Source organism: Anolis sagrei, chromosome 6 (assembly GCF_037176765.1).
Source record: "Anolis sagrei isolate rAnoSag1 chromosome 6, rAnoSag1.mat, whole genome shotgun sequence".
Taxonomy (NCBI): Eukaryota; Metazoa; Chordata; class Lepidosauria; order Squamata; family Dactyloidae; genus Anolis; species Anolis sagrei.
The window spans coordinates 35,266,715-35,283,304 of NC_090026.1; the positions used below are offsets into that span (position 1 = coordinate 35,266,715).

A 16,590-nucleotide genomic window follows, 5' to 3' on the forward strand; every position below is an offset into this window, starting at 1 on the left:
GGATACATCTACATTGTAGAATTAATGCAGTTTGACACCACTTTTAACTTCCATGGCACAATTCTATGGAATCTTGGTGCTTATAGTTTGGTGAGGCACCAACCCTCTTTGGCAGCAAAGGCTAAAACCCTTGCAAAACTACAACTCCCAAGATTGAGCAGTTAAAAGTGGTGATCAATCTGCTTTAATTCAGCAGGAAAGAAGCAAAACACTTTGAGTTACATATATCTAGAAAACAGAGGCGAAATCAAGACAGCAGGCATGCACCGTGGCGTTCCCTCTGTCCCCTCTATACAAGTGTTGATGCTTCTTCACTTCCAACATCTGCACTCCTGAACTCTGTGAATGTGGGGAGCTAAATGTAGTTATTAAGCACTGAGAGAAGTTTCTAAAAATATTGGGTTGCATAGATACTGAGTCATATTTATAGTAGACATAATCAGATCAGTGGACTTGAAGGTAGTAAAAACTAGTTTGATATAATGAATTTTTAAAAAAATATAGACTAGTGTTCCTCAAACTTGGTGCCCTCTAGATGTGTTGGACTTGCAACTCCCATTACTTCTAGCCAACATGGCTTTGCTGTTTTGGCTCAGTGAAGATGGGAATTGTAATCCAGTTTCTAGAGGCACCAGCTTGGCAAATGTTGGCATGTTAGAAGTGAGACATTTGCTGATGGTAATACCATTTTCTACTAGATTGCACTTAGTCGAAGAATATTATGTCCATGTCTGGGGATTAAAACTGTTTGGTATGCTCAGAATTTGTTTGAAAAACAGACACTGTCACAGGCTTTTCTTTAGAGAGAGATTTTGGAAAAGTAAATGGGAGATCAAACAGTGCAGTTTCCCTCTAAAACAAACAAATGAAAAGAATGAAGAAACAAGCATGAGGGTGATAGAAAAAGCCAGATGCAAAAGCCAACATCAAAGGAATCAGTTTGTGGCCATAATGTACCAACTACAACAGAGAAAAATAAATTGGATACTGTTGGGCACATTTAAAGTGTAAAAAAAATCTGTTAAAGGCTATATAATAATATTTTTATGTTGGAGAGGGCAGAATTTTTGGCAAGGAATCTGCAGTTTTCAATCCAACAGAGAACTGTAACCATATAGTAATGATGTATAAAGAAATTGCAGAAGAATTTGTTAAATTTTGCATAGACTGTTTTAGATGACAACATCCAGAAATGAATTTAGTATTTCCTAACTGCACAAGATAAAGCTTTACGAGATGTTGAATGCCAGGAGAATAGTAATTTACTCTTCGTAATTCAGAACAACATATGTACAATCATGTGATCAGTTACATTGACTTACATAATGTCCTTTTATAAGGGATTTAAAATGGTCTTTCTTTGTCCATGTGGAGGATCTTCCTCCAGCAGCTTATGAAGCAAGAGCAAACTCCAAACAGTCTCTCATTCTCTGCAAACTTCTTCTCCGCAAGCATGTGCATAGCTCAAGCCTAAAAATGTAACTGTATCCAAACGTCCCAGGCTCAGCCAGTTTCCCTGGGCATAGCCTGTCCAATGAGCTTGTTGCAACTTATTTTACAGTTGACACACACTCACACTAACTGATTTCTTAGATGCTCCAACACTCTCCACTTTATGCATGGTAAACAATATGAGTCCCCATATAATTTCTCTATAGGAAAAAAATACTGATCTAGTAGGACATTATAAAGGAAAAAAAATGAGTAGTAAAAAGAATTGAGCAACCTATCTCTTCCTTTACTTACCCTTTGAGTTGGCTATGCCCTGTTCAAAAATATACATGATCATTCTCTCTTTTCTTTTACAGGAGGAAGAAAATGGAAACAGAACGGGTATGTAGCTATGCTTGTGTCCTGTATCCGGAATAGGATTTATGTGTTTGTGGACATCTGTGTGTGCATATCTTTTAAAACTTCTTTTTACTTGAAAAAAAATATTATAAATTTTCATTCAAAAGGGATTTGTTACCCAAAACGATGTTCCAGTATAACAAAAGAAGGGACATAAAAATACAAAAAGCTAACACAATTTTAAATGCCTTTCTATAAAGGCTGACCAAATTTCCAGATATAAGTCCCTTTATAAATGTTGTCTATGCACCATTCTGTGGTGAAGTGTGAATTTTAATCTGCAGTTATGTGTAATTATAGATAGGTGTTTAAAAGGGCATTTAAACCAGCATAACTTGGGGGGGGGGGGATGGTAGCTAGCTCAGCTCACTTTGAGCTGGGTTGCCATGAAAAAAGGGGCGGAGCCAACTGCCACTTGGCAGGGCAGCCATTTTAAAACAGTTAGTCCGTAGTCAGCAAACTACAGGGAAGGCTGGTTCTGTTGTGTGTTGAGAACCAGTAAGGTAGCCTGTAGTCGAAGAACTACAAGGAAAGGCTGATTCTACTGTGTTGAGAATCCGGAAGGTTTTGGCTTTTAGCCTGTGCAGTTTAGATAGGTCGAGTTGACTTATTTATATTATTAGTCAATGTATGAGCAAAAGGGGGAGAGAACCCTAATAAGAATCTTTACTGCAACAGAAATAACATAAGGAAAGAACAAGCTTGTACCTGAAGTAATCTGTCAAAGAAAGACACACATTTTGAAGGAAAATAAGTTTGAAACCTGTTTAGTGGAAGGAATAGTCCTCTTAAGAGTTGTTTTATAAAATGTTATAAATGTAACCTCGGAAGATATGTGCCTCTAAGAGTTAAGAAACATCGAAACTATCAAGCTTCTTCTATACTTCAATAAACTTGTTACAGTTTCTTCTAAAACCAAGTCTCTGTTACAAATACTTTCAAGTTAAGCCACGCTACACATTGAAGAAAGATCATTTCAATATTACAAGCCATTAGTTGTGTTATCAATTCAGTAAGTCCTTACAAAGTGGTGGCTCCTTTACAAACCGTTACAAACTGGTGGCATCTTTACACATTCTTTCAAGTATTTTAAGGATTGTTAGATCTTCGTTTCATTGGGTCATAGATGGAGAAAAATTACCTTTCTAGGAACAAAGTATTCATCTTTTGGGTCGCTGTGAGGTTTCCTGTCATGTTCCAAAAGCATTCTTTCTTGACGTTTCATCAACATCTATGGCAGGCATCCTTAGAGGTTGTGAGGTCTGTTGGAAACAAAATGATATCAAAATGACTACAGTATATCAGAAGACATACAAGAAGTTAAGGCTAAAACAGAGCTAAACTACTGTATTAATGTTGTTAGAACCATTTAAAACAACATACCACCCTTTTGCAAGTCCTTTCCCTAAAAGCTTTCACTTCTAAAAACCAAATGAAATAAAAATATCTTCCTGATTCAGCAAAGAAGGAGCCATTCTAGCCTAGCAAGAGAGGGGGTTTGTAAGTCTAGGGCAGTGGTTCTCAACCTGTGGGTCCCCAGATGTTTTGGCCTTCAACCAACTTGGTTTGTAGACCAAAACACCTTGGGATCCACCAGTTGAGAACCACTGGTCTACAGGCTTGGAAGCCTCCCATGAGAGTGCTAATGCCTATGTCCTTATCAACCATATCTATGATGGTAATGGGCCTCTCCTGAAGATTTCAGGGCACATTGGGGAAGCACACAGCTTTTCTGGGATTAACAATGTTTATAGGAGGCTTTTGGGAACACCAATTAGCTCCCTAAAAGTATACATTCCATTCACATCTTCAAAAATATGTCCTTTGTTTATAGGCGTATATATGTGGAAGTCGGAGCCCCCAGTGGCACAGTGGGTTAAACCACTGAGCTGCTAAACTTGTTGACCTAAAGGTCACAGATTCGAATTTGGGGAGCGGTGTGAGCTTCCGCTGTCAGCCCCAGCTTCTGTCAACCTACCAGTTTGAAAACATGCAAATGTGAATAGATAGGTACTGCTCTGGTGGGAAGGTAAGGGCGCTCCATGCAGTTATGCCGGCCACATGACCTTGGAGGTGTCTACGGACAACGTCGGCACTTCAGCTTAGAAACGGAGATGAGCACCAACACCCAGAGTTGGACACAACTGGACTTAATATCAGGGGAAAACCTTTACTTTTACTTATGTGGAGGTCATGGTTAAATATTAGGGTTCACTAACCTGCTTGTGCAGTGATTTAGACTTGGGCCAGATTCTGTGTGTCTTTTTTAAGGTTCAAAAAAGAGGAAAATACAGTTTGATTTTCAACTTGTATGTAGAACACATCATGCGATGTGTGGGGCTTGACGAATGCAAGGCTGGGGAAAAAAATTCTGGAAGAAACATTAACAACCTTTGATATGCAGATGATACCACATTGATGGCCAAGAGAGGAGGAGCTGAGAAACCTTCTAATCAAGGTGAAAAAAGTGCAAAAGCTGGGTTGCAGCTAAACATAAAAAATTCAAGATTCTGGCAACAAGAATGATTGATAACTGGAAAATAGAGGGAGAAAACGTGGAGGCAGTGACAGACTTTGTATTTCTAGGTGCAAATATTACTACAGACACAGACTGCAGCCAGGAAATCAGAATACGTTTAGTTCTTGGGAAGAGAGCAATGACCAATCTCAATAAAATAGTGAAAAGTAGATACATCACACTGGCAACGAAGATCTGCATAGTTAAAGCAATTGTATTCCCCATAGTCACCTACGGATGTGAGAGCTGGACCATAGGGAAGACTGAGCGAAGGAAGATAGATGCTTTTGAACTGTGGTGTTGGAGGAAAGTGCTGAGAGTGCCATGGACCGCGAGAAGATCCAACCAGTCCATCCTCCAGGAAATAAAGCCCGACGGCTCATTGGAGGGAAGGATACTAGAGACAAAGTTGAAGTACTTTGGCCACATCATGAGAAGAAAGGAAGCTTAGAGAAGAGAATGATGCTGGGGAAAATGGAAGGAAAAAGGAAGAGGGGCCGACCAAGGGCAAGATGGATGGATGGGATCCATGAAGTGACTGGATTGACCTTGAAGGAGCTGGGGGTGGTGACGGCTGACAGGGAGTTCTGGCGTGGGCTGATCCATGAGGTCACGAAGAGTTGGAAACGAATGAACAACAACAACATAGTTTGATTTTGAAGCTTGGCTCCATCAAACTTGTGGTCTTTCATCTTGCATGAATCTTCAGTCAGAATCGAGATTTGCAGTGTGTCTCCATGTTTTATAAAACGCCCAAAAGCCCTTCTTATAAACTTGCCACTTTGCTTGCATGATTTCAACCATATGCCCCTTTTACCAATACTGGGGCTACTACAAACAATTTGCTGCCTGAGGCAGAACAATAACAGGCTCCTTCCCTCCACCATCCCATTCAAGTGAAGGTGTTCAGTCTATAAAGCTAGCCCCTGAAGCAGAAAAAGAACTTCTTCCCATATCTTGAGGTTAAAAAAAGTTATAAGGTATTAAGTAACTAACAATTTGCTGTTCTTTAGTGTCATCTCAAATCTGCAATTTGTTCCTGTGCCTAAAGGTAGAGATGGCTCTACTCCACACTTCTGTTCTAGTTTGTAATTCTATCTGTGCTGGTGTCTTGATAGTGTTGATAGGACTGCTGGTTAGTGGAGTTTAAAAGGACGTCCCGTGGTTCCTTTGAAGATAAAGAGAATGTGAATATAGCAAAGTTGTGGTGCATTATGCTACTCCCTGCTTTCTTTTCTGTCTGAAGGACAGGATTGTGACTCCAGTGCCTCAAGGCAGGATTTTGAGCTGAGCAAATCTGATGCCGTCGGAACACATCACTGCTCTTTATCTTTGATAGAAAACTTTTGGCTTTCCTGGGTGCTGCAGTCTGCTGCCCTTCAGAGTCAGGCACGGGTGCTTGTGGTTTGAGGAGCTCTAGGAATTGCAAGTAGCGACAAATGGCATGGCCATGCACTCTTTGGATGGTGTCAAACGATGGTTGTTTTTTAGGCAAGGCTGATCCCAGTTATATGGTCAGTTTGTCTGTTCATCACCTTATCAACCCCCCAAATCTGGATCTCGAATAATCATATAATTATATGTAATAAATCTAAAGAGTCCATCTTTCTTTCATCAGTAATGGACTAGATGAGGGCCAACAAGCTGAAACTAAATCCAAACAAGACAGAGGTACTCCTGGTCAGTTGTAAGGTGGATCAGGGTATGGGATTTCAACCTATGTTGGATGGGGTTACACTCCCTCTGAAGGTCCGCAGGCCCGTAGTGATCCTGGACTCATTGTTGGCCCTGGAATCCCAGGTGTTAGAGGTGGCCAGGAGCGCCTTCACACAGCTAAAACTTGTGCACTAGCTGCACTCATACCTTGAGATGCCGGACTTGGCCATGGTAGTGCGTGCCTTAGTTACATCCCATTTGGACTACTGCAATGCTGTCTACATGGGGCTGCCTTTGAAGATAGTTCAGAAGCTGCAATTAGTGCAGAGATCGGCGGCCAGATTGCTAAATGGACGACTCCTATCTTGTGACAGCTCCACTGGTTGCCGTCCGCTTCCGGGCTAAATTACCTATAAAGCCCTAAATCATTCAGGTCCAGGCTATTTGTCAAATTTCATATCATTGTATAGACTATCACGTGTGGTCTACAAAGGAGGCCCTTCTCCCCATTCCACCCCTGTCACAAGCTTGGTTGGTGAGTATGAGAGAGGAGGCCTTCTTTGTGATCACTCCCCATCTCTGGAACTCCCTCCCTATAGAAATAAAAATGGCCCCCATCCTCCTCTCCTTTAAGAAACTTCTAAAAACGTAACTATATACTTTAGCATATGGAGAAGAAGAAGATTAGGGCTGCTGGCTAATCTATTATTATTATTATTATTATTATTATTTCCAGCATTTCTATCCCATCCTTCTCAATCCCCAAAGGGGGACTCAGGACGGCTTACATTGGCAACAGTTCAATGCCATAAATACAAACAAACAACAATATATCAATAGTTTAAAACAATAAATAAATCATTAGGTTAAAAGCAGTTAAAACATTTGTCAACACCATGAAGTCAGTCCAGTTAATTCATAATTTTGTCTATGTGTATTAGATGGCTGTAATGATATGTCTTAAATGTAACACCGTTGTCCGCCATTTTTAATGTAATGTCTCAGAATTTGTTTTTAGGATGTACGTTGTAATGTTTATGTTTTTGTTTTTATTTTATTTTGATGCTTAATTCCTTTTTGCTACTCTTCATTATTTTGTATTAATTGATGTGTTTCCACGTATTTTGAGGCATTGCATGTTTGCCTTTTAATGTGTAAACTACCCTGAGCCCTTCTGGGGAGAGTGTGTGGTCCAGAAATAAAGTGTTGTTGTTGTTGTTGTTATATTTCTTTCTCTCCATCTCCATAGGACCCTCGCGGAACCGTCTGGAACCCATGGACACCATCTTTGTGAAAAGTGTGAAGGTAGATGGTCCAGCACACCTGGCAGGTCTCCGAACAGGTGAGAAAAGGGAACCCCCTTCCCCAATTTAGGGTATTCTTTTAAAAATATAAGAATATCCAAATTCTGATTGGAATTCCCTCTCAGGTCGGATCAATTTCTTGTTCCATGCAGTGTCCCGTATTGTGTACATCTGCAAATGCATGCAAACTCTGCCATACTGTTAGTGTGCATACCTGTATGATTCAACCCAAAGCGGCTCCCCACCCATGGGTCCACAGTAGCAACCCCAGAAGTCTGGTCTGTGAAGTGCCAATTGAGCTGTGGGTTTTAAAATCCAACTCTTTGTCGTGATCGACACAGAATTCATGTGTTTTGTAGCATGTGTTAGTTAGTCCATGGCCTTTCATATGTAATACATGAAAATGACTTTCACTTATTTTAGATATTCTCCCCCTTACACACACACACACACACACACACACACACACACACACACACACACACAGGGTCCTTGGTATCCACTGTGGTTTGTTTCCAAGACCTACAGTAGATACCTAGATCTGTGGATGCTCAATTCCCATTATATACAATAGCATAGTGAAATGGTGCCCCTTCTATAACACGGTGAACAACTCCAACAAGTGCTAGAAAGAGCATGATGATCTATCGACATGCGAGTACGGAGAAGAGCAAACCATAGGACTACAGCACAACCTGAGAGTTCTGCTATATGCACAATGGAGGACCTTCTCCCAGAGACACCAGAGGCACTCCAAGTGGCCAGCTTCTGGTCAAAGGACATTTAGCATAATGCCAAGTTTTAAAAAATGTATTTTAATTGTACTTGCAAGTTGCTTCTGACACGATAAATAAACAAATGGCAGGAAGGGCATGTCTATACGTCAGCAAATGGCTTGACTTATGGTTGCTTTTTGGAAATTCTCCCCAAATATTTTCAAGTCGTGGTTGGTTGAATCCATATATACAAATACCGTAGGACAATGGTATGCCCTTACCTCATCCCCCTTTGTTTTCAATGCTAGGAGAAGAAACAAAATGCATACAAATCATTTGCTGCCCACTAACTTTTATGTTGACAAGGCTGTCACTAACTCCTGTTTTCTTTTGTAGGAGACCGTCTTGTCAAAGTGAATGGTGAAAGCATCATTGGGAAAACCTACTCGCAAGTTATCGGCCTCATACAGAACTGGTGAGTAGTTATTTTCCACCTCTTACAATCACTTCAACTTTATCACACAGATTTCTCAGCACCACTATACTATGTATCTATACATACTTGTCAGGTATCTGAAAATTTCATGTGTTTTCCATAAAAACAAACAAGTGACTCTGACTGACGATCACAGCCTTTCAGCCGAACTGGTTTCTCTTCTTCTTCCTCTTGTACATTTGCAGAAGAAACGTTTTAAAATCACTGCTTATTCATTTGAGGCATTGAATGTTTGCTTCTGTGCTTTTTTGTTTGTTGGAATCCGCCCTGAGTCCTTTAGGGGAGATAGGGCGGAATACAAATGAATTATTATTATTATTATTATTATTATTATTATTATTATTTTATTGACGCAAAAACACAGTATGTCACAGCAAATGAGATCTATATGCTGGATTTCGTATCACAAAATCACAAGTCGAACACTTCCCAAGCGTCTAGGACTGTGTGATTTATTATTATTATTATTATTATTATTATTATTATTATTATTTTACTTACATGAAAACATAATATGTCACAGCAAATGAGATTTTATTATTATTATTATTATTATTATTATTATTATTATTATAAAATTTTTAAAACATCTCTATATTGTGTTTTTGAATGCACACATTTCAAAGTCAACATATTACCATATCAGATATATTCAAAAGATGCCTATATAATTTCAGACATGATTTAATTAGGATTTTTTTGGGGTGGGGGACACAAGTTTTCCCCTTATTTTAATTTAAAATGGGCAAATGTGATTGTCACAATGTTCTTGCCAGATTTCCCTTCCTCACCTCACATGTACACTATTCTTGCTTTGAGTCCATTTGCTGTATTAGTTTTTTTCCTCTGCCCATTTTGCCCCTCACTGGTCATTAGACAAGCATATAATAAAGTCAATGTATTGTATCTCATCAACATTTTAATTACTTAAGAACTTTGGGTTTGGGATTATATGCAATTTTTTGTAGAAAGGATGATCTCTCAGGAGGAGAAAGAGAGAGGGGTACACACATAGAATCATAGAGTTAGAAGAGACGTCGTGGGCCATCCAGTCCAACCACCTGCCAAAAAGCAGGAAAAACATATTCAAAGCACCCCCAACAGATGGCCATCCAGCCTCTGTTTAAAAACCTCCAAAGAAGGAGCCTCTACCACAATCCGGGGCAGAGAGTTCCTGCCTATCTCCGCAATCGCATCTCCTATGAACCGGCACAAAATCTAAGATCTTCTGGGGAGGTCCTCCTTTCGCTCCCACCACTGTCACAAGTACGGTTAGTGGGGACAAGACAAAGGGCCTTCTCAGTGGTGGCCCCCCGTCCTCTGGAACGCCCTCCCCAGGGAAATTAGACAGGCCCCATCTCTCCCCTCCTTTATTAAGAGCTTGAAGACCTGGTGGTTTCAACAAGCCTTTGAGAATGACTAGTTCTAGCTCAGCCCTAGACATTTTTGGATATGACCTTATTCTTCCTACCAATTACCCAGGTCACTTCCTCTAATAGGCCCCGGAAATGAACAGCCATAGACCCATGCCGATTATTGTTGTTGCCTGCTATAGCACTGCACTTAATTCCCGGGCCCCCTAGAATTTTTGAACTTGCATTAATCTTGGCCTGGCTTTTTAAATAGCCTTGAACAGGCAGGATTACTTTTAATATATATGTGCTATGGCAACAATTTCTATGCTTATATAGTTTTGTTAATCTTATGGTTATGTTGTTTACTCTGTATGTATTGATAATGTTACTTGGAAACTGCTCTGAGTCCTCTCGGGGAGCTAGAGCAGTATATAAATAAATAAATAAATAAATAATAATAATTATTATTATTATTGAATAATACAAACATAGAGTTGGAAGAGACCCCATGTTCTTATGCACCTGTTTCCCAAATGAGCAGTATTTAAAAACTTTTGTCATTCTTGACCCAAGGAAAAGGATGACATGATAGAAGATACTGCTTTGTCCTATTTGGTTGTATGGCTCTGAACTCTCTGTGTCTAATTAGCCTTCAGAATTGCGTATGGGACGTGGGGAGCCAAACCTGACCTGAGAAAGGGACCTAAATATAGTCAGCGGGGAACGTGCAAAGTGAAATCAATCCATCTGGGGATTTTTTTTATATATACACACACACACACACACACACACACACACCCAGCCCAGATGCATCAATGGCTTGTGGGAAATCATAACTTAACCAGCTGAAAACAAATACATGACAACTCTTCAGACAAGCAGCAAAAAACAACTAAAATATTGCTCATCAGTGTTGATGCAGAATTTATGGAAAAGTTTGATATGGAGGTTCCTCCTCCCTCCTTTCTGGTTTGTGGCCTTATTCCCAGTTGGCAGGTAGCTCATGAAAGAAATTGGAGCTGGAAAGACCCAGAAAGCCTGGTTGCTATAAAATCCACAGAGAGAAAAACAATCCACTTTTGGAGAAAAGAGGTGGTTGTTTTTTTCCCCCAACTGAAGTAAAATATGAAGAAAAAGGAGGAGGAGCAAGAGGAAAATTCTAGGAAGGGAGAAACTAGATAACCACAGCAAGGACAATGCGTGGATCGGTTAAATAGCTGTTAACTATTTTGAACTATTCATTGAATTGATGGTTTATAATGGGAGCTGTGTGCCAAGGAGTTCCCTGGTTACAATTTCAACCTCAGTCTAGAAGTTATGAGAGCCAACCGGCTGTTACTGACTCATGTCTAACCGAGCCATCTCCTTGGTAACTTTGAGAAAAGGAAACGTGTGATTTGACGTCATCCCATTCGTCAGGGAAAAGACCCAACCCCTGGAATTTCCAGTGAAAAGGATCCTTCTTAAAAGACCCAAGAAAGGCTTCTTGTGACCCACAGAGGCTGCTGCTGAGTGGCAGGGCTGGCCCATGATATTTTGCAGGCTGAAGCAAAGTAAAAGCTGATATCTCTTATTCTATTTCTAAAATCCTACCAGATCAACAGCTGGAATATTTTTTCAGCAGTAGTGATGGGAAAGTATCTTTTGCTGCAACTAAGGTAGCAAATGGCTTTAGGGAGCAAAGGAAGGGCACTAAAGTTCCCCAGTGCTGATATCCCATTTTTCTCTCCCCTCCCAAACGTTCAGTTTTGCCACTCATGGTATATCTAAAGCGATCTGCAATGCATATATATATTTAGAAAAGCATTAAACAGTCATCCACTTAAAAACATGAATTTAGAATAGTTAAAAACACATTTAAAACTGTATTGTCGAAGGCTTTCATGGCCAAAATGAACATATTACACTGAATTAGTCTATGTATGCCAAACAGCAACTCTGCCTGTAGTGTTTAATGAAAACAAAATAAAAGTAGGAAAATAACCAAAATGGGATCCTCAATGTATTGTCGAAGGCTTTCATGGCTGGAATCACTGGGTTGTTGTACCTTTTTGCGGGCTATATGGCCATGTTCTAGAGGCATTCTCTCCTGACGTTTCACCTGCATCTATGGCAAGCATCCTCAGAGACCTCACAACCTCTGAGGATGCTTGCCATAGATGCATGAGAAATGTCAGGAGAGAATGCTTCTAGAGCATGGCCATTTAGCCCAAAAAACCTACAACAACACATTAAAAACACTTAACACGTTAAGATTCAGCACACCCATCAATGCTTTCTCACAACCTCTGAGAATGCCTGCCATAGATGGAGGCAAAATGTCAGGAGAGAATGCTTCTGGAACATGGCCATACAGCCCAAAAAACTTACAGCAAACCAATGCTTCCTGTTAGTTAAAAAATAAGACCCCTTCTATACTGCCATATAATCCAGATTATCAAATCAGATAATCCATATTGCTTTGAACTGGATTATATGAGTCTACACTGCCATATAACCGAGTTCAAATCAGATAATCTGGATTTTATATGGCAGTGTAGATGGGGCTTAAAGATCTGTTTAAAGAAGGTCTTTACCTGCCAGTGAATAGAGAGCAGAGAGGGGACCAACCAAGTATCTTGTGGAAACAAATTTCGTAACCTGGGAGCCACCACCGAGAAGGCTCTCTGGTGAATCTTCACTTTTGGTGGTGGTAGGTCTGAAAGAAAGCCCTTTCCTCAGATATCTTAAAACAGAACAGATAGGATTTGTATTTTATTGTATTGTAATTTGTTGTTCGGGCTTGGCCTCATGTAAGCCGATCCAAGTCCCCGTTGGGGGAGATGGTGGCGGGGTATAAATAAAGATTATTATTATTATTATTATTATTATTATTAACTTTATTTGTACCCCGCGAGCATCTCCCGAAGGACTCGATGCGGCTTACACAGGCCGGAGCCACAACACACAATACAATAGAAAACATGACAAGTAATAACAAAGCAAATCAACATCAAAGCGAAACAAATCAAAAATTAGCAAAACAGCAATAACAATACATCAAGACATATTAAAAACTGGTTCGGCCGGTGAGAGGGGTACATGGATAAAAGTGCTGAAAAAAGGCAGGAGGGGCATAGGAATTAAAGTACGGTGTGCAGCAGTATTAATTGTGCTAAAGTGCTACTAGGACTTGGGATGGGGATTCTTAATCCGGGAAGGCACAACGGAACAGCCAGGTTTTCAGATTCCTTCTGAAAACTGCTAGTGTGGGGGACTGTCGGAGATCCTTTGGAAGGGCGTTCCAAAGTCGGGGGGCCGCCACGGAGAAGGCCCTGTCCCGTGTCCCCACCAAGCGCGCCTGCGACGCGGGTGGGATCACGAGCAGGGCCTCCCCAGATGATCGAAGCGAGCGTGTGGGTTTGTAGATGGAGATACGGTCACGCAGGTAGGGTGGTCCCAAACCGTTCAGGGCTTTATAGGTGAGCACCTGCACCTTGGATTGGGCTCGGAAGATGAATGGCAGCCAGTGGAGCTCCTTAAACAGAGGGGTAGACCTCTCTTGATAATGAGCTCCGGTTAGCACCCTGGCTGCTGCACGCTGAACCAGTTGCAGTTTCCGAGCCGTCTTCAAAGGTAGCCCCACGTAGAGCGCATTGCAGTAATCCATTCTAGAGGTGACCAAGGCGTGGACCACCCCGGCCAGATCAGCCTTCACGAGGTATGGTCGCAGTTGGCGCACAAGTCTCAGTTGCGCAAAGGCCCTCCCGGATACCGCCGACACCTGAGCCTCAAGTGTAAGCGAAGAATCCAAGAGGACACCCAAACTGCGGACCTGAGGCTTCAGGGGGAGTGTAACCCCGTCCAACACAGGTGACCACCCTATACCCCGGTCCGGCTTACGATCGACCAGGAGGACCTCTGTCTTGTCAGGATTGATCTTCAGCTTGTTCTTCCTCATCCAGATCGACACAGCGGCCAGGCACTCGTCTAGCACCTGAGAAGCCTCCTTGGAATTAGGTGGAAAGGAGTAGTAGAGTTGTGTGTCATCTGCGTAGAGATGGCACCCAACTCCAAAACTCCGGATGACCTCTCCCAGCGGTTTCATATAGATATTAAAAAGCATGGGAGACAGAATAGAGCCTTGCGGGACCCCACAGGACAAAGGCCAGGGGTCAGAGCAGGCGTCTCCCAGCTTCACCATCTGGGTTCGTCCCTCCAGGAAGGACTGGAGCCACGACAGAACCGTGCCCCCAAGGCCCATCCCGGAGAGACGACCCAGAAGGATACCATGGTCGATGGTATCGAAAGCCGCTGAGATGTCCAAGAGAACCAGCAAGGTCACACTCCCCCTGTCCAGCTCTCTGCGGAGGTCATCCACCAAGGCGACCAAGGCTGTCTCGGTGCCATGACCAGGCCTGAAACCAGACTGTGACTGATCTAGGTAATTGGTGTCGTCAAGGAAACCCTGGAGCTGGGAGGCGACCACCCTCTCCAGCACCTTACCCAAAAAGGGGAGGTTGGAGATTGGTCTGTAGTTATTCAGCACCGTGGAGTCAAGGGAAGCTTTTTTGATGAGTGGGCGAACCACAGCCTGCTTCAAATTAGATGGGAAAATTCCTTGCTCCAACGATGCATTGATAATCGGTACAAACCAGTCAAGCAACCCCCCTCTGGCTGATTTAATGAGCCAAGATGGGCATGGGTCTAGAGATGAGGTGGTCGCTCTCACAGCCCCAAGAATCTCCTCTACAGTTTCAGGAAGAACAAGCCTAAAAGAATCCCACAAGATTGGACAAGCAGGTGCCTCCGTCACCTCTCCTGGCACTGCGATGAAATTGGAGTCGAGCTCAAGACGTATCTGGGCGACTTTACCTGCAAAATGGTGTGCGAAATCGCGACACCGAGCTGCAGGGTCGTCAGGGACCTCCTCCACCACAGGAGGGTGGAGGAGCTCTCCCACGACCCGAAACAGCTCCGATGATCTATTTGCTGCAGATGCAATACGGGCGGTCGTGAATGATTTCCTGGCCACCCGTATAGCCACGGAGTATGCCTTAAGAGAGGCTTTAGCCCGTGCTCGATCAGATACATCTCGAGATTTCCTCCATTTGCGCTCTAGCCCCCTTCTCGTATGCTTCATCACAGCCAGCTCCTCGGTAAACCAAGGAGATGGCCTGTCACGACGCAACGAGATGGGGCGTTCAGGTGCGATCGTATCTAACGCCCTGGCCATCTCCCCATTATAGAGAGTTACCAAGGCGTCGACAGAATCGCCAGGCTCCAAGGCAGGAAGAACCCTAAGATTCCTCAGGAATCCATCCGGATCCATCAGTCTCCTAGGGCGGACCATCTTAATTTGTCCTCCACCCCTGCGGAGGTTTAGGGTCGCAGCAAGTCTAAAAGTGATCAGATGATGGTCGGACCATGACACTGGAAGGATGTTTTGATCTTCCACTCTGACCATTTTGTTGTCCGCCACAAAGACAAGGTCGAGAGTATGTCCAGCTTGATGAGTGGGGCCAGATATTATCTGTGACAGTCCTATGGTCGTCATGGTGGCCATAAAGTCCTGAGCTGCGCCAGATAGAGTGGTCTCAGCGTGGATGTTAAAGTCTCCCAGCACCACCAGGCGCTGGGAGGCCAAGGCCGAATTGGAGACCACCTCCGCTAGCTCAGACAGGGAAGCTGCTGGATCTCGGGGTGGGCGATACACCAGCAGGAACCCCACACTGTCACGGCTCCCCACCTTCAAGTGGACACATTCAAACCCAGAAGCCTGTGGGACAACGCATCTGGTCACGGCGATGGATTGCCGAAAGACTACTGCGACCCCTCCTCCCCGCCCCCCTTGTCTGGCCTGTTGATGCACTCCAAAACCTGGTGGACACAGTTGGGAAAGGTTTACACCCCCCACCTCGTCCAACCAGGTCTCTATTATTGAATAGAATGACACTCAATAGGCGTGAATAGAAAAATGTATGTTCTTGCTCAAAGGTGGGAAAGAGTTGATGAGGCCACGTTTCCCTATTTTGTACTTGAAGCTTTCTGGGACTATTTTTCATGAAGCAAAATGTCACTGTGTAATTAAAGGAGGCAATATGGCTCCTTTAAGTGCTCTGTTGTAAATTATTTCTTCCTTGTCCCTGATGCCCTTTGTACTGATTTTGAAAAAGGCGTACAAGAACTGGAATACTTTGGGAACCGTGATGTACTTGGGCCATTTTAAACTCTGGACTTTGAGTGGAGAAGGGCTTTAGACAACAGTGTGTGTTTCTTTGCTTATTTTAAAATGTGGTCAATTGTGCTGTGTTTGGAGTCCCTTCTGGTTAGGCTTGTCTTGAGCATATGTATATGTGTGTTGGCTAAAGCAGAGCCTGAAAACCTATGGTCTTCCAAATGTTGATGGACTCCAACTCCCATCAGCCCAAAGAGTGTGGGAAATTGTCAAATAAGGCGAATGTTGGAGGGCCACAGATTCTCTAAATGATACTGTGTTGTCATGTAGAAGGTCTTTTTTTTCAAACCTAATCTTTTCCAAAATTGTTTTCCTTCTTTACAGTGAAGATGCATTGGAACTCTCCATTATGCCCAAAGATGAGGATATTCTGCAACTGGTGAGTGCTTTGCCAGTGCCAAGGGGTGCTTTCCAGGTGACTGCACAGCAGCTCAAACTTACTGAAATGTCTCAGTGTTTTATTACGAAGGCAGAGGT

The 16,590-nt window shown here is 42.7% G+C and overlaps 1 protein-coding gene across 5 annotated transcripts in view; it reads left to right on the forward strand.

The window, feature by feature from the left end:
• Positions 1–16,590, forward strand: part of ARHGAP23 (Rho GTPase activating protein 23) — a 285,796-nt gene that overhangs the window by 191,544 nt on the left and 77,662 nt on the right. For all 5 annotated transcript variants that reach the window (XM_060780918.2, XM_060780917.2, XM_060780916.2 and 2 more), the window contains exons 3-6: positions 1,809–1,833; positions 7,275–7,367; positions 8,442–8,520; positions 16,438–16,492. In XM_060780918.2, coding sequence (XP_060636901.2) covers positions 1,809–1,833; positions 7,275–7,367; positions 8,442–8,520; positions 16,438–16,492 — 252 coding nt within the window. The remainder of the gene's footprint in view (positions 1–1,808; positions 1,834–7,274; positions 7,368–8,441; positions 8,521–16,437; positions 16,493–16,590) is intronic.